General features: G+C 40.9%; 1 protein-coding gene across 9 annotated transcripts in view; it reads left to right on the forward strand.

Moving 5' to 3' along the window:
* PTPRM (protein tyrosine phosphatase receptor type M) overlaps positions 1-19,420 on the forward strand; it is an 832,874-nt gene that overhangs the window by 428,134 nt on the left and 385,320 nt on the right. For all 9 annotated transcript variants that reach the window (XM_073331568.1, XM_073331567.1, XM_073331560.1 and 6 more), the window contains one exon: positions 16,253-16,427. In XM_073331568.1, coding sequence (XP_073187669.1) covers positions 16,253-16,427 — 175 coding nt within the window. The remainder of the gene's footprint in view (positions 1-16,252; positions 16,428-19,420) is intronic.

Consider the following 19,420-nt stretch of genomic DNA (forward strand, 5'->3'; position numbering starts at 1 on the left):
ATGCTAACAACATTGGGGCAGTTATAATACAGTAAGTTCACCCTCTGTGGTCTTTCAGCCAAGTTCTAAACTACAAAAGGATAACCTAGACTCTGGTATTGTGGCTTGATACCAAGTAGGAAGTTTGGGATAACTTTTGGTCCCTTGTAGGTCCACTGCTGGGCTCTGACTCTGTATGAACTTATCTCTGTAATGAAACCCAGAACTCTCTTTGGCTCTGTGCCTCTAATATGTGTATCCTCAGGGTAATTGGAACCTTCTGGTTACTCTCCTAGATAAGAGAAAAGATTTTCACCACTTTAACATTTCAGTGCACCACAACTAATCTTTATATAATAAAATTTCAGGAATGTCACTCATATCGCTCAAAGCCTAAAATGTATGTATGTGTGTAAAGTAATGGAAACAGATACAAGCATGTAGGAGAGCTCTCTTTGTTTAAAATATCACCAGGTTAAATCATCATGGCGATTCATGGTCTTTTAGCATCCAATTTTTAAATTCTCAGCCATTTTCAGCTTTTTTACATGTGTCTTACAAATTACACCTGTGTGATAACACAGGCATTCAGCTGCTAGTTAGATTTGTATGTTCTTTGGGGCAGAAACCTGGTGGCTTGTTCTGATCTCACTATCATCAAATAATAACACTACCTTGCTTTCTCTTCAGAGACCGCTAACAGGTGTAATCGCTAGTTATAAGGTACCACACAATACTTCCTAGGCAAGCCGACTTAGTTCTTAAGGTCAAAAGCATTACAGAGAATACTTATTAAAACCTATAAAAACCTACACACATGCTAGTTAGCTAACCAGGCCTCACCCCAACTCGCACATGGGCTCAGGTAGGAGCAGTCCTTCAATACCCTAGCCTAGCGGTTTCCTCTGTGGTCACAGATTCATCACAGCCTCTTCTCAGAAGTAGCACAGTCTTATGGGGCCTCAGTAGGCCCAGTCCTTCCAACCCTTCCCAAAGGATTGGGGCCCTGGGGACTGCAGGGTAAGTAACCGTTTTTTCAACATTGTTACACCCTCTGTCTGATAAACCCCTACCAAAGTCCCATGGCAAAGCACCCTGTTCTTATAGTCCTTTTTCTCTGTTGAAGTCTATAGATTTTGCTGTGTCAGTTTCTGATTGGTTACTCCTTGATTGGTGTTAACATTCCAAAGCACCTCTGAGAGGGTCATCCTGTCCTGGTTTCGATTTAATCAATTGTCCTGTCTTTAGGGGTGCTAGCCTTCACCTCAGGGTCCTCAGTTTGCCCTTTCTTCATTATGGATGCGCATTGATGATTCTCTGGTGTCGTTAACTCTCTTTACTCCTTCTTCCTTGACCATCTGGCTATAACAATGGCCTTCACACCTTATCTTTTCCTGATGCATGCATTCCTCATTCACACAAACAATCTTTTACAGAGACCTTTGAGAATACAAATAGTGTCAGTTTATTTTGAATCTCCTTAACATAGACACAATACAAAATCCTGTCTCTTACTTACTAAACATTAAAACAAAGAAATGTATATTTAACTGGACTGCCTAATTTGTAATACATATAGGAAACCATAGTAGACATTCTAATTTATCCTAAAACAAAAGGGTGACCATAATCAGTCATAAAGATTGTTGTGGTCTGTCCCTGCCTTAACATCAGCACAGACTCTGTCAGGATGAAATCAAATCGTACATTAATTCTCATAGTACAATTATAAAATCCTTCTCCTACACTATGATTATTATTTTTACAGTGCCAGCATTGTCCTAGGTATTATTGTCCACCTCTGGACCTGTCTTGCTTTGGATTAGTCAGACATCTAATTTGATAGATGGGGATGGAGTGACCAGTACCTTTGCTCCTTCCACTCCAAAAAGTCTCTTTTTCAGGAGGCAACTGGGTGGCTTACTGTTTCCCAGAATGTGGATGAACAGCATACTCCATATGTCTGATTTATCTTATTGTTCCTTGTACTACTCCCCGTGCCCCCACTTTGTTACATGAGAACCCAGTAGCGATTTTGATGGGTCAGCTACTCTGATGAGAACTTGCATATCAGAATATATTAAAAGGTTCGAATGTTCTCATCCCATCCCTCCTTCTCTTCCCAGGAAGTTAACACTTCTTATGTGAAGAGGCTTGGGATGTCAGGTGCACCACATTTTAGCTACCCTGTGTTGCACTTAGATGGAAGAAGCAGGAAAACATCTGCAATATTCTATTTAGCACTATTCTAATGAATGAAATCTTTAGCAGGAAACCCTTCCCTCCCCCGCACCCCCCCAGCCTTTCATGAAGTCAATATCTATAGAGCGCCAAAGAGGACAATTATAAATATTTTTTTATTTTATGCTCACTTCCTAGACAGGGGCTGGTCCCAGTTCTCAACATTTTTAATAAGGAGGTGAAATATAATGTGTATTATATTTCAGAGAACCAGCCATGACTTGAAGTGTTGACTACTTATTAATGGCATTTTATTAGCTGAACAGATTTAGAAGTGGACAGATTATTAAACCTCAGAAATGTTTAAAAAGATTATATTCTGTTTCTGCTCCAAAGGTACAGAACTGCTGCAACAGTTTTCCTTGCAAAGAAGCACAATGCTTATCTTTGGGTGGGGGGTACTTTTACTAATTGTATAGTCTTTCTGGATAAGCTAGAGTTATTGACATGTGGGTTTACTTCTGTTCTCTCATGTTCTATTTAAAAGTGATGGAAAGAGGTTCTTTATAATTCTAATAAGCATTAAACATTTAAGAAGTTGTAACACTTTTCAGTTATACTGACTTTTTATAGACAAAAAATTTAAGTGCTTTTTTTAAAAAACACAGGGTAGTAATAAAAAAAAAACTGGCTCTTGTCAGCATGATACCAAGGAACTTTAGTACATAAACTCAGAGCACCTATTTTGTGGAAATTACACTTAGCTTAATGACTCCAGAAAATGCAAGAAAGCCCTTGATACTTTCCTTCTGTCTATTTAATTTCATCTTCACATAGGATGATTGGGATCACAATGTCGTCAATAAATATTTGTTAATCAGACTGCTAGATATGTAACTTGTATAGTATTATCTGATTGCTTTATTGAGCATTCATTTGCAGATAAAAAACACAGACTTACAGATAGCATTGTAATTTGAGGAGAAAGTTCAATGACCAAACATTAAAATGTTGGAATTTGAAATCTTCGCTGTATAGTTCCCCAAAATAATGTTTGTCTGAATATCTGATAATTGCACTTGCAGAATGCAGTTCCAGCTGGCATTTGAAATAGACTTACCCCAAACAGGACAGTAATATTTAGAATTTCCATCTTTCAAGGTTAGCCTCATTAGCTAATTGAAATGTATTTGTTAATATATGCATGTGGAATAAGCATGGAATAATCACAGGATCTGGTTTTTCTATCTAGATCGACAAACATTTGTCTTGGTTATGAAAGCAATTCTAGACATTCAGAGTTCCAACTATCTTAATTATTAGAATGAAAACAACTCTAGAAAGCAATTTCGCTGAGGAATTCAATTACTGCTTGATTTATATTATATGCATGGTTTAAACAAAATTATTTCCGGCACTACTGCTGTTAGTAGTGATCCCAGTGGTATGAATTTAATAGTCATTTTACAAATGTGCATATTTGAAAGAAGGATAATGCAGACTCTTTCTTTTATTAAATAAAGGAAAAGCTGCTTACTCTACCTGTATGAATATAAATTGATGACCTAGCTTTCCTTTTAAGCCTGAACTGGCAAAAGAGTTTATTAAAAAAAAAAAAAGCTTTGAGATTGATTGATTTACTTAAATTGCTGGAGTTATCATCCTAGAATGTCAATGTCTTTACATTTATTTCTCTGATTTTTGTTAAAACTTTCTGACAGGTTTAATGTATATCTTGTTGCTGGTAAAATGCTGTTCATTTACATTAATTCACTGCATAAAGGAGACTGTAAGTCTAATTTAACCATCAGACTATTTTGTCTCATTCTAGCTTGGCCAAATTGAAAATTGTGTGTGTTCCATTTTCCTTTTGTGTGACTTTAACATGTTGCCACCATTACATTTGGGGTTTCAACCTGTGTATGTCATAAAGTTAAATATGATGTTTTCCCACAACCATGAATACTAAATAATGTATGCTGGAGTATTTGGTTTAACAGAAATTCTAGTAAGTGACTCACCAGTTAAAACTTAGTCATCCAGGGTATGTCTACACTGCATTGTAAACCTGGGTTTGTAGGACCCAGGCTCCTAAGCTTGGAGTTTCTAAGCCCATACTTGAGCATCCACACTGTATTGTAAACCTGGGTTTACAATTGCTGGACTTGGCTCTCCTGGCATATTCCGTACTGCACTATGCAGACCTTCTGACTTGGGTCTGAAGCTTGAGCTGTGTCCACACTGCAAAATGACAGGGCTTGGACCCAAGTCTCAGTGGGACTCTGGCTCTGATCCACCCCTCCTCCCCCATTAGGGTCCTAAGACCTTGATTCTGAGTATGGCCCAATCAAATTCACAGCCATGAAAAAGAGTCACGGACTGTGAAATCTGGTCTTTCGTGTGCCTTTACCCTATACCAGAGGTTCTAAAACTGTGGTCTGCGGAGCACCAGTGGTCTGCGAGCTCCATTCAGATGGTCCTCGGATAGTTCCGTCTAAGGTGCGCGCCTGGGTGGCTGCACACGAGAGAATGAAGGGCCACCCAACTAGTTAGTGGAGCCGTGCAGGCATGTCTCTACTAATTAGGTGCCTGGAGAAGACGCACGTGTAAAGTGAGGTGGTGGCCTTGGGGGGAATAGGAGGTACGTGGGAAGGGGTAGTGGGGTGAGAAGAGGGGGTGGGGGGAATTTGGGACTTGCAGGGCCGCAGCAGCCAGAGAAAGGTGACTTTCCCCAGCTCCAGAGCTGCAGCTGCTGGGACGAGACGGCCCTCCTTCCCAGCCCCAGCTCGGGGGCTGCCGTGGCCGGGGGAGGGAGAGCACATCCTTCACATTAGAAAGGAAGACTACTGATATTAAAATATGAGTTGTGTGCTTCTATCTGTAGAACAAAAAAAGTTAATTAAGGAGTTTTTTTATATATAGTGCTTTTATCCAAAGCACTTTACAATAGCTAGCTAACAGTACAAACAACATTTGGAAAGATCATTAAGTGGTCTGCTGAGACCCTCAGCAATTTGCAAGTGGTGCGTGGAAAAAAAAAAGTTTGAGAACCACTGCCCTATACTATACATGTTTCACAGGGGGAGACCAGCATTTCTCAAATTGGGGTTCCTGACCCAAAAGGGAGTTGCAGAGGGGTCACAAGATTATTTTAGGGGGGCTGTGATGTTGCCACCTTTACTTCTGCATTGCCTTCAGAGCTGGGCAGCTGGAGAGCAGTGTTTGTTGGCCGGGCACCCAGCTCTGAAGGCAGCATCCCGCCAACAGCAGTGCAGAAGTAAGGGTGGCAATACCATACCATGTCATTCTTCTACGCTGCTGCTGGCAGCAGCTCTGCCACTGCTCTCCAGCTGCCCAGATCTGAAGACAATGCCACCACCTCAAACCTCCCCCACCCAACCTTGCGATCCTCCCACAACTCCTTTTTGGGTCAGGATTCCTACAATTACAACACCGTGAAATTTCAGATTTAAATAGCTGAAATAATGAAATTTACTATTTTTAAAATCCTTTGTCTATGAAATTGACCAAAATGGACTGTGAATTTGGTCGGGCCCTAGTTCTGGGTGCTTACTGACCCAAGTCAGACTGATTTGTGTGAGGACAGAAAGGAGGCTTGGGCTCAAACCTGAGTCAAAGCCTGCATGTAAAGGACCAGGGTGCAGCCTGTTTGGCCTCGTGGTCATTGTTGGGCTGGTGTCAGAGTCAAGGACAGCCTTGAGGTGGTAGTCAGTGAGCAGGGATCAGAGTAATGGCCAGAGTCTAGGTGAGGATCAGGCCAGAATCAGAGATTGGAGATCAGAGATCAGGAGTAGTTACCAGGTTGAAGTGAAGAGGCAAGAGTCAGGCCGGGGTCAGAGACCGGTGATCAGAAAGTGAAGCAGGACAAGATCTGCAGTTCTAGCAAGCCGGAAGTCTGTATGGTTGCCCAGACTACTTCCTGTGGCACCCTCCAAGATTAAATAGTAAATGTGGGCCAATCAGAGGGCGACAGGGTCGCTCTGGCCCTTCTGGAGGTACTGCCTGTGGCACCTTGCCTCCACAGTGCTCCGTGGGAGGTGGCTCTGCGTGACCTCCCAGTGGCCCAGGTGCCCCAGGTTTTAGTCCCTAATATCCTTTCACCTCGCTTAGTGTGCAGTGTAGACATACACCGATTAGCTTAAACAGTGTTTCTGAGTGACATTTTTTTTATTGTGCTCTCTGAACATTTGTCCAAAAGGGGATCCTCTACATCCAGTGGAATCTAATTTTCACCACTTTTGCATCCCCTCCTCTCTGAAGTATTGTGTTATCAGAATCCGTCTAGCCTAATAGGGGTAGACTCATCTCCCTTTGGAGCCAGTCAGAAGTTGTCTTTCATTGCCCAAAGGGATTAGTACTCAGTGGTGCTGGGCCATCTTCCCCTTTTCAGGGGATGAGCATCCTGTCCCACCGTTCTCCCAATCTCAGTGGCATAGAGGACTGGAATCCTTGACCCATAGTAGAACCTGGATCTCCCACGTGGCACTACTGAGCTACCAAGTGAGATGAAAAGAAATATATTTATCTGGCTGGTGCTGCGGGAAGTTGTGTGTGAAAATTTTAGACAACACAAAGTTGTTGAGGCAACCTGTTATAACAACCTATTGAAACTCAATCCGTTACCTTAGTGTATCATTGTAAAATGTAAATTTATGTGAAATGTAAATGTATACAGTTTTATCAAAATGGGATTAGCAAACTACAGATTTTGTCATAATTTTCTGAGAGATGCTAAAAAGATTCAGATTAGGGTTCCATGCAAAAAATGTTTTGCCATTTAAATAAAGGCATTTATTTTAACAGGATGGGAGTAAAGCTATTCTCTAATGACCAAAGTGGTTTAACTTAAGTGATCTGGTTGTGTTTATTTGTGGGGTTTGTGACATACCAGGGTACAATCCAGACTAATGAGTAGCTGTGTCACTCCTGCCCTTTAACCTGGGGTGCCCTTTACAATGCTTTCCTGTTGTAGCCTGAAGCCTGGACTGCTCACAAACAGCCTCCAGCATGCCAGCTATGCCTCTGTATGTACAGCAACCAGCCAGCCACACCTTGGCTCTTACCATCCTTCATTAAGCTGCAGTGTGACCCCAAAACACTCCCAGTCTTAGATTTTCCCTCAGAAACGTATGTCCTGTACTGCCCAGCCCTCTCCTGAACAATACAAGTTTATATAAATGCTGTTAATTCTTTAATAGAAATAATGTGCGTACAACTTGCTATCATAAACAGAGTTTCCCAAACTCCAGTTTAAACACACTGGTTTAGATAAAAGAATAAAATAAGTTTATTAACTACAAAGAGAGATTCTAAGTGAGTATAAGTAATGAGGCATAAAAGTGAGAAATGGTTGCAAGAAAATAAAGGTAAAATGCTCTTGGTGCCTGGCTTAACAAACTGTATCAGATTCAAGCAAAGTTTCTCAGCAGTCTTACTGACCAAACTCTCTATGTCAGGACCCCTCCTCTCAGAATCCAATGAAGGTTTCCTCTGTTGCTTCAGGTGCAGAGAATCGATGGGCAGGGACAGTGGGGGTGTGCCTTGGGGTGTTTGTCCCTCCTTTTTACAGTGTCAGTCCCCCACTTGAAAAACATTTCCCACTGAGATGCAGGAGACAAAAAGTCTGTGGGTAAGAATATTTCCTGCTTCTTTTTCCTCATGTTTGAGCTTCTTTTGTTTCCCCTTCCTGCTTGATGACTCTGTTTACTGCTTCAATGCAAATTAAGCAGAGCGCACATTCCTTTGTTAGGACAGAGCTGTTTGTTGGGTGGCCAACTTCCTAGTCGCACAAAACCGAACACCCTAGCCCTGCCCCTTTCCTGAGGCCCAACCCCCCACTCATTACAGTCCGCCTCCCTCAGTGGCTTGCTCTTCCCACCCTCACTCACTTTCACTGGGCTGGGGCAGGGGGTTGAGGTACAGGAGGGTGTGAGGGCTCCAATTGGGCGTTCAGGCCCCAGGGTGGGGCCAGAAATGAGGGGTTCAGGATGAGGGAGGGGGTTCCAGGCTGGGACAGGGAGTTTGAATGTGGCAGGGGCTAAATGGCTGGCTGGCACCGTGCTGCATCCCAGAAGCAGCTAGCAGGTCTGGGGGTGGGGCAGAGACTCCATGTGCTGCTCTTGCCCTCAGGCACTGCTCCCCCCCAGCTCCCATGGGAGCGTGGACCCAGTACTTGGGGCGGGGGAAGTGTGTGGAGCCCTGTGGCCCCCTTCGCTAGGACCCAGACCTGCTGGCTGCTTCTGTGGCACAGCGCGGTGCCAGCCAGGACAGGTAGGGACTAGCCTGCCTTAGCGCCGCAGCACCTTTAACGGCCTAGTCGGCGGTGCTGACAGGAGCCGCCAGAGTCCCTTTTGAACTGGGTGTTCCGGTCAAAAACTAGATGCTCACCAAGCTGTTTGCCAACCTCAGTTTGGAACATGTGTTAATAACACCACACAGTGGAATCTTATCACTTCAGTGTTGCCACACATATTTTGAGGACAATATTGACCAGCAAATTATGAGTTTTCAAATGATACCTTTATAAAATCTGCTTTGTACAGAGATTATTACAATAGTGTGTATGGCGTGGGCGCAGGTACATTCTGTCATTGGTTTAAAAAAGTAACATTTGGGGAACTCAAGAACCCCACCAGAGCATTTAGTTTATTTGCTTTTTTCTGAACTGTGCTGAATGGAATATATTTGTAAATAACCACACAAAAAAAAAGTCTGCAGTGTTTTCAGTAGGGAAATATATTGTATACTTCATTTGTTAATTGTAACTAGAATATTTCAAACAGTCTTGGGATCCCATTGTATCATCATACAATGAAATGATTTTGGCTGTTAAAACTGAAATAATGTAATATGCAAGTGTGCCATACTGGGCCTGTGTTTAGCATTATATCTGGAAAAAAGAAATCTGATTCCTCCGCCTTTTCTTCAGGTTTCAAAATTAGGGTTAAATTTCCCTATATGAGTGACCACTGTGTTACCTGTACAGTTTGGTGATGATTTTGTGCAATGGCTAGAAGTGTGGCTCACATTTAAACAAAAAGGAAGAGAAACAAAATAGGGGCCCTGACCTGTCCATGGACAGTACAGTAAAAAAGGAGCCTCTTGTGTCCATGCACCTCTGTGTGAGCATCGTTGTTTCACAATTAATGTAAATCTTGAGTGAAGCAATGCAAAGCAAAATGCACATGAAAGTGTCAATGAAGTAAAACGTATTTTTGATTTTTAGCTCCTTTGAGAAGTAAGCTACTATATAAAATTATCCACTCTCAGATAAAACTCCTTTTCTCCCCTGCCCCCCCCCCCAAAGTAAATTCTGCAAATGAAAACAAGAAACTTAAAAAAAAAATGTATTGCATCATTGCAACTTGAACTTTTAACCCACATTTTTAATGTTAATAAAACCTGGAAAAGAGTCTACATATAAACGGATGAGTCTGTTTCTCCATATAATTTTCTCAGTGGGCTGAGAAACTTGTTTCAATTCTGCTGTAGTGAAACCTTGAAACAAAATGTGTTTAAGCCATATAAAGAAACTCTGATCACACTTTTGGACCTTTTCCTCCATTTTTGGTTGTTACAGTGACTGATTTTTGGCTATAGTAATAGGCAAAATGCCTGAAGGTCCCCCACAGGATTATGAAGATGTCTGTTGTAATAAGAAGAACTTCATGCTATCTTCATTTACCAGTAATGATACAGCATAGCTGTGCTAAAAGAGAAGAATGTTAGGTACAGCGAAATGGTTAGCACTGTCCATTGTTAATCTAACTCTTCTTTATACCATGTACAGAAATACTGAACTATGCCTATCCATTTAGCTGTTGCTGAAGGAGGGCTCTTTTCTTTTCTTTTTTTTTAATACTGTGGTCTGATAAGTATTTAACTCATCATATACTTTCATTCCTTACCAATCCTCTCTGTTCATGCTGCATTACACAGAATAACCCTCTTTTCCATTGGCTGTTGCCTCTTTAGGTCAAGGGTTGGGAGGCATAGGGGAGATTACTATCTCTGTACTGTACTTTTTCTTTGGATGACAGGAATGGTGTTCCCTGGGACATCAATCTAACACCATTCACTGACACTAAATTTCCTTTGATATTTTGATGATTTTTCTAAAAGGATGAAAATGAAAAAATGCTGGGAGGGGTTTTCTGAGATCTACAGTGGAATCTCATGTTAATGATTTATTTCATCACTGTTTGAGTTCTGCCAGTCTCACTAAACTGGTGACTTAGAACTAGAGCTCTTTCAATAGGAAAAAAAAGTAAAAAAAAAACAGTTAAGGTTAATGATTACTAATATCCTTTTAACAATAGTCAATAACTGTCTTAATGTTCTTCAGTAAAGTTAGCAATAAATAAGTCTTGTTCTGGAAGTCATTTGTGAATTTTAGAGCAACCAGAAACAACCTATTTGCTGAACTCTGTATTCTTAAGGGAGCTGAAAATGTGAAGAATCATCTGTGGCAAAGGTGTGCTCCATTTGATAAGTTTCACGTATAGTGTTTATTTGAGCAAGAGAATGGACTAGATTGCACTCATGAAAATGTGCTCCATGTGCCTCTAATTTCAGTCAAGATTATTGATATAAGAATAGCTTTTGCACTATTCTTATATCAATATAGGGCTAAAAGTTCCCACATAGAATAGGGCTAAAACTTCCCACACGTGATCAAACCATTTTCCCTTTTTTGGGGCAGGAAGTGGGATATTAGAAATCAGGCAAATGAGCTTGTGTATGAGAACCCACCAGAGGCTTAAAGGATGGCAGGATCCCAGTGGAACAATAGGTTATAAGTTATAATAAACTCTGCAGTTAGTCTCTCAAATGCATAAATCATTTTAGTTTCTCATTTTACATATCCACAGAGATATCAAATGTGCCCTTTAGAACCAGATGTAAGACAATTTTCTTCTTGAACTTCCCATATTTTACTTTAGGTATGTCTGAACCACAAAACAAACAAAAGGTATGTGTTGTTGTCAAGGTTCCTTCCCCACTCTGAACTCTAGGGAACAGATGTGGGGACCTGCATGAAAACCTCCTAAACTTACTTTTACCAGCTTAGGTTAAAACTTCCCCAAGGTACAAACTATTTTACCTTTTGCCCTTGGACTTATCGCTGCCACCACCAAATGTCTAACAGGGATATAATTTGGAAAGAGCCCGTTTGGAAATGCCTCCCCCCCCCCCCAAAAAAAATCCTCCCAAATCTTACACCCCCCTTCCTGGGGAAGATTCGATAAAATTCCTCACCAATTTGCATAGGTGAACACAAACCCAAACCATTGGCTCTTAAGAACAATGAAAAAGCATTCAGTTTCTTAAAAGAAGAATTTTAATAGAAGAAAAAGTAAAAAGAATCACCTCTGTAAAATCAGGATGGTAAATACCTTACAGGGTAATTAGATTCAAAACACAGAGAATCCCTCTAGGCAAAACCTTAAGTTACAAAAAGACACAAAAGCAGGAATCTACATTCCATTCAGCACAGCTTATTTTCTCAGCCATTTAAAGGAATCAGAATCTAACGCATATCTAGCTAGATTACTTACTAAGTTCTAAGACTCCATTCCTGTTCTGTCCCCAGCAAAAGCATCACCCAGACAGAGAGGTTTTGTTTTTCCCTCCCCCCAGCTTTTGAAAGTATCTTGTCTCCTCATTGGTCATTTTGGTCAGGTGCCAGCGAGGTTACCTTTAGCTTCTTAACCCTTTACAGTTGAAAGGGTTTTTCCTCTGGCCAGGAGGGATTTTAAAGGTGTTTACCCTTCCCTTTATATTTATGACAGTTGTTAACTCAGGTTAGCTAACCTGTGTTAGCTAATTTGGATTAAAATGACAGTGAAGACACAGCGACTCAATTCAGCGCTCACATGAGCAGCTTGAGTTAAAGCCTCTATGGGTATGTCTACACTGCAGCTGAGCAATGTGATTCCCTGTTCAGATAGACTTGTGCTAGCTCCACTTGACTTAGTGTGCTAAAAATAGCAGCGTGGACAGTGTGGTAGGATGGCAGCTCGGGCTAGCCACTCCAGATCAGACCTAAGGGTGGTTGGGTGGGATTGGAGTCAAGACGCCAACCTGAGCCACTGCCAGTACTGCAACATCCGTGGTGCTATTTGTAGCTGTTAACCCAAGCTCAAGCTGCTCACCAAGTTAAAAGATGAGTTGCCATGTTTTCATGGCTATTTTAACCTGCATTAACAACACACCTTTTTGTGCAGTATAGACATGCCCTTTGTGTATATTACGATCTAGTCTGTATTGCAGGAGGAATGGAGTGGCACAACCCCAGGAAGACCTCCAAGGGGACCTGTCAAGGGACAATCCTTTCCCAGTCCTGGGAGAAAGGGGAAGACTATGCAGTATAAACCACGCTTTTGCCTGGTCTAGCCGTCTCTCCTCTCTGTTTTCTAGCTGTGCAAATGGATGTGAAGGTTATGTAAAGTCATAGCGCCATCTCTCCTGACCTCCCTTTGGAGTGACTTGTGCCCTTGCAATAGGAGGGATTAGGACCTGAGCGCTACCAAGTACGGGGAATATGAATGTGACTTGATCCTCCATGAGGGCAAAAGGCCAGTGGTTGGGAGTTTCTTATGACCCTTCGCCCGCTTCACAGTTGCAAGGACAGGGTAATCTAGCCATCTGTTTCTTCTCTACTCCTACCATCTAAAGTCAGTGAGTGAGTAAAATGTATTTTCTCCTCCCAGAGGCTAAATTGCCATCCTTTTGCTGTTTCTCCTGCAAAACAAACTGTTCATCTCATTATGCCATGAAGAAATACCATCATGTTAGCTAGAAATAATTTTCAATATACTTCAATAGTTCTGCAGTTCTGTTGTAATTGAGACAATCCAATAAACTTCTGGCTAGTCAGGACCATGAGTCTAAGCCCGTTATCTGCTTTACTCACAACGCTCGCCTACTCTTAAAGAGTCCCAAAGCAGTCCACAAGATGAGTCTTTCAGCCTGTTTTTTTTTGTGCCTGTCTGTCTTGTGTCTAAATTATATTTTTCACATTTTTTAGTAGGTTAGAAAGGAAGAAGATGTAGGTGCTGCGTACACAGAACTCTACTTGAAATCAGTGGCAACTCTTATTGCTCAGCAACTCTGATAATTAGGCCTAAATCACTGACTGACTTGTGTTAAAAATGAAATTAGTACTGCACTTCAAACATTATTAATTCCCTGAATTCCAAATTAAACTTATCTGCTAACTTCCTAGTCTTTGTGCCAGAATGACATCACAACTACCATAAGCAAAGGGAATGAAAATAATGGTTTGGCTTGAAATGGTTCTTTCTGAGCTTTGCTTATAGTAATTGTGATGTCACTCCGGCAGGGAAAAAGATTTCTAGGAATTTTAAGGAGCTGGTAATTGCCTCAAGTCGTGCTCAGATACGGGGATAAATAATTTTTAAACAATGGCTCTCTCAGTTTTCCACTTTGGGAATCGTACATACTTCTAAAATTTTAAATTACAATGCTGTCACCACAAATTTACATTTAAAAGAGAAATGACATTATATTACCGTACTCATTAAAATAATGCAAATCATTATTTTCTGTGTAATATCCTGCTACATTGGCATTAATACTGTGATTAACATTGACTCTGGCTTCATGAATTATGTACAATAACCAATTTAATGTGACTATTATTTGCAGCTTTCAATGGCTATTAACAGTATTTTAAGGTTACTTTCAATATGTTTCAGAGTAGCAGCTGTGTTAGTCTGTATCCGCAAAAAGAAAAGGAGCACTTGTGGCACCTTAGAGACTAACAAATTTATTTGAGCATACGTTTTCGTGAGCTATATATATTATATTAACATATATATATATATAAATAAAAATTCTTAATAACATTCAAAAACCAGTCGGAGAACACTTCAATCTCTTTGGTCACTCGATTACAGACCTAAAAGTGGCAATTCTTCAACAAAAAAACTTCAGAAACAGACTCCAACGAGAGACTGCTGAATTGGAATTAATTTGCAAACTGGATACAATTAACTTAGGCTTGAATAAAGACTGGGAGTGGATGTGTCATTATACAAAGTAAAACTATTTCCCCTTGTTTATTCCCTCCTCCCTACTATTCCTCATATATTTTTGTCAACTGCTGGAAATGGCCCACCTTGATTATCACTACAAAAGGTTCCTTCTGGCCCCCGCTCTCTTGCTGGTAATAGCTCACCTTTCCTGATCACTCTTGTTACAGCCTGTATGGTAACACCCATTGTTTCATGTTCTCTGTGTATATAAAATCTCCCCACTGTATTTTCCAGTGAATGCATCCGATGAAGTGAGCTGTAGCTCACGAAAGCTTATGCTCAAATAAATTTGTTGGTCTCTAAGGTGCCACAAGTACTCCTTTCTTTTTTCAATATGTTGACAACTAAACATGATAATTAACAAACTGAGCTCAGCATTTCCTTACTGGATCTTAAATTTTGCAACACAAACTACAAATTCCTAGGATAGAAAACAGAGAGGGCTAGCTGTCTTAGATAGTTCATACAGTTTTGTAGCCTGCTCTGTGTTCTTAAATAAAGTCACAGGAACATAACAAAAACAACAAATACAGTTAAATGGTATAGGCTGCTGCATGCCCCTCTGCAGAAAAAATGGCACCGAGGGCCTAAAACGCTACAAGATTCCTCTCTGGGTTTTCTGTGAATTCTTCTGCTAGGGGAATGATGTTTCCTTTCAATCCTGTAGAAATTCAGAATAAGAAAGGGTTCAGTTCTCAGAAACTGCAGGTCCCCCTCCCCCTGAAGCCTAAGAGATTCATTATGAGGCTCTGTGCCTCTGCGTCAGTCTTGAGACTCCAGTTCTGACAGGATCACTGGAAATTTGGTGGTAAGTGGGATGCTCCACGGTTCAAAGGAGCACATAGTATGGGGAATAAATAGTGCTGGGCAGAAAACAAGAATTCCATTTTGCAGAAAATGTTGAGGTTTCAACATTTGTTTTCATTCCAGATTGGGACACTGAATGCTTTTGACAATTTTCTCAAACAATATGACAGGCAGATACCTCCAGGGCCCTTCCCCCCAATAACCAGTAGTGTTAGAGCACTCACGTAAGAAGTGGGTATTGCAGTTCAAGTCCTTCCTTCCTTTGGAGCAGAGGTTTGAACTAGCGTCTCCTGCAGTCCAGGTGAATAACCTAACCACAAGGCTATTCGCTAATCTGCAAGGGATCTCTGTCTCTTTCTTTGGTTTTGACCAGAAATTCCAACCTGGACCTGGAAAGCCTTTCCATCTTTCCGATTACAGTTATGTTGAAACTGACACATTTCAGAAAAAAGTTTCGCTTTTGACGAATAAGTATTTTCTGGCAAAAAATGTTTTGTTGAAAAATTCATGACAAGCTCTAGTAATGTAGCCTGAGCCTGTATTAACTTTCTTGACAATTTCTTGCTAGTTTACAGTTAGGATAATCATAGAATCATAGGACTGAAAGGGACTTTGAGAGGTCATCTAGTCAAGTGTCCTGCAGTGGCAGGACTAAGTGTTATCTAAAGTTTAAACTATCCCGGATACATGTAATGATATGTAATGCATGTACCTTCTTTCACCCCAGTTGTATGGATACCCAAATCAAATAGTGGCTCTAGGCAAGGACAGGGCCATGAGAGAAGCTGTTTCCCTTACATGCAGGCTGGGGAAGATCCATGTGCTTATCAGCAGGTCTGGGGAAAGGAGGAAAGATTTAGGGCATATTGATTTGCACATCGCTTTAAAAAAATTCTTTAATATCTTGAATACAAATAAACCAAGCAAATAAGTGCTATTGCTCTTAAATCTGTGTACTCATTCATCTATAAAGAGTACAGACGAGCAGCCTTGCCAGTTGTTCCAGGTGAATGATTGCCTACTGCTGTTGTTTTAACCCTAATTGGAATAGAACAGAAATGTTATATGTTGGAAATGTCTTTAAATTTAACATTTTGTGACCTCTGCTTTTCCCCCCTCTTTTGAGAGAGTTGGAGAAATAAAGTTGTTTTCCAATAAATGTTTTTATTTTAAAACAACATTTTTACTTTTGTGTCTTACTCTAGGGCATTTATGTAAGGGATGCACCTTTGAAGGACATAAAGGTGTCTAATGATCGCCGATTCGTAGCTTTTTTTAACGTGGTGAACGCTACAAAGCGAGATGCTGGCAATTACCGCTGCATGATTCGCACAGAAGGAGGAGCTGGAGTATCAAGCTATGCAGAATTGATAGTCAAAGGTATTTCAGAATATCATATGTATTTATTTATAATATGTACATGTTTGGTGTATGAAATAAGAGCATGCAATTGCAATTTAAGTATGTCACCCATTGCCCATTAAAGTCAATGAGAGGCTCAGTAAAAAAGACCTGTGAATCAGACCATTTTTATGTAAATCTCAAGATTCTGTCCTGCTCTTACAGACTGGTGGGAAATGCCATCCTGAAGGGTTATTTATTAAATACTACTACTGCTTGTGTACGAAAAGCATTATTTAAAAATATATGTATTTTTAAATGTACATTTAGATGATTCTTCTGAAATGGAATGAATGTTCCTGGCAACCTATCTCCTATGTGGAGGCTGCATCCTAAAAATGTATTTAGTGTGAGGTATGAAAAAATAAAGGAAAACTCTTAAAATATAAATATTCAGCATATGGGAGGTTTTAAAAACGTCAGAAAAAGTTCAAAATGTGAAATGAATGTATACAAAGTTGACCAATTGCATCATAGAAAACAGTGCTGATACAATTATATTGCATTCTATTTAAATTACATTTTGCTTACTTCTTTTTATATCCGGTTTTTGAGAGAATACATTTGGGATCTTTTCAGAGAAATACAGATTCTATAGCAGCTGGTTCTTGGAAGCTCTGTGGGGTACTCTAACATGGAGGTTGATCCTGAGTCTGAAGAGTACTTACCCATAACAATGGCCATCTAATCTGTTCATGACTCCCACTTTCTAAAGGGAGTAGTCACAGATGAGGCCAAATGCTATAGATAGTGAACAGGAACCCAACAGCTAAAATGGGGTGGGGTCAGTTCTTGTATGACTTGTATGATATGCCATTAACTGATATGTTTTATAAAGCTCCGCGCCACCTAAACGTGTTACATCTCTCTGGCTGACAGCTCGATACTTAGCAGACAAGAAGAGGGCCTGAGACTGAAGACTGACTTATCGTCTTTCTTTCCTTTCGCCTCCAAAGAAACTAAAATCTTATTTGGTGGGTGAATGGGGACATAGGGAGTGTCCCCCCACCAAATCCCCCAGAAGTTGGGATCAGAACTGGTGAGGGGAAAGGAACCCCAATCACAATAGCAGATTTTTAAAAAATAGCATCCTCTAAGCTAAAGAGGGCCCATCTTTCTCTTCTTTTTGAGTCAGTATCATAACTCACATGAGCTGTATGGCCCCAGTGTTGCAGCTGATGTGAAAGAAGAAGAAAAGTCCAGAACAGGGAGTAGTAGGGGAAGGGAATTTAATTTTGATAAACTCTGCTCCCTTAATCTGTGATCAGGGCTTTTTGGCCTTAAACAACAGGTTAACACTTCTTCTGAATGGATCCACTAGTTAGTTATGGAGAAAATATGCACAGCTCTGTAGCTGTTCATTTGTATACTGCTCTAAACATATGTGGTACTTCACAGAACTTATTTAAAGACATACTCCCTCACCTGAAAAACTTGTAATATTTAGAGGAATACAATATGTGGCACAACAAATCAGACCTGGGAAAACATTTGAGGTTCAAGAACACTCAAGAGACCATGTTTCTGAAATCAGCATAGAAAGTCTATGCAGAAGACACTAGTTTTAAGGAAAAAGAAAAGGAGTACTTGTGGCACCTTTGAGACTAACAAATGTATTTGAGCATAAGCTTTCATGAGCTACAGCTCACTTCATCAGATGCATCAGTGGAAAATACAGTGAGGAGATTTATATACACAGAGAACATGAAACAATGGGTGTTATCATACACACTGTAACGAGAGTGATCAGGTAAGATGAGCTATTACCAGCAGGAGAGCCGGGGGAGGGGGAAGGGGAGAACCTTTTGCAGTGATAATGAAGGTGGGCCATTTTCAGCAGTTGACAAGAACGTCTGAGGAACAGCGGGGGTGGGGTGGGGAATAAACCTGGGGAAATAGTTTTACTTGGTGTAATGACCCATCTGCTCCCAATCTTTATTCAAGCCTAAGTTAATTGTATCCAGTTTGCAAATTAATTCCAATTCAGCAGTCTCTTGGTGGAGTCTGTTTTTGAAGTTTTTTTGTTGAAGAATTGCCACTTTTAGGTCTGTAATCGAGTGACCAGAGAGATTGAAGTGTTCTCTGACTGGTTTTTGAATGTTATCATTCTTGACGTCTGATTTGTGTCCATTTATTCTTTTATGTAGAGACTGTCCAGTTTGACCAATGTACATGGCAGAGGGGCATTGCTGGCACATGATGGCATATATCACATTGGTGGATGTGCAGGTGAACGAGCCTCTGATAGTGTGGCTGATGTGATTAGGCCCTATGAATAGATTAGTCCCCTGAATAGATATGTGGACACAGTTGGCAACAGGCTTTGTTGCAAGGATAGGTTCCTGGGTTAGTGGTTCTGCTGTGTGGTGTGTGGTTGCTGGTGAGTATTTGCCCCAGGTTGAGGGGGCTGTCTGTAAGCAAGGACTGGCCTGTCTCCCAAGATCTGTGGGAATGATGAGTCATCTTTCAGGATAGGTTGTAGATCCTTGATGATGCGTTGGAGAGGTGGGTTTAGTTGGGGGCTGAAGGTGATGGCTCGTGGCTTTGTTATTTTCTTTGTTGGGCCCATCCTGTAGTAGGTAACTTCTGGGTAATCTTCTGGCTCTGTCAATCTGTTTCTTCATTTCAGCAGGTGGGTATTGTAGTTGTAAGAACGCTTGATAGAGATCTTGTAGGAGTTTGTCTCTGTCTGAGGGGTTGGAGCAAATGCGGTTGTATCGTAGAGATTGGCTGTAGACAATGGATCGTGTGATATGGTCTGGATGAAAGCTGGAGGCAGATAGGTAGGCATAGCGGTCAGTAGGTTTCTGGTATAGGGTGGTGTTGTCACCATCGCTTATTAGCACTGTTGTGTCCAGGAAGTGTATCTCTTGTGTGGACTGGTCCAGGCTGAGGTTGATGGTGGGATGGAAATTGTTGAAATCATGGTGGAATTCCTCAAGGGCTTCTTTTCCATGGGTCCAGACTATGAA

The sequence above is a fragment of the Lepidochelys kempii genome, chromosome 2 (genome assembly GCF_965140265.1).
Source record: "Lepidochelys kempii isolate rLepKem1 chromosome 2, rLepKem1.hap2, whole genome shotgun sequence".
In the NCBI taxonomy this organism is placed as follows: domain Eukaryota; kingdom Metazoa; phylum Chordata; order Testudines; family Cheloniidae; genus Lepidochelys; species Lepidochelys kempii.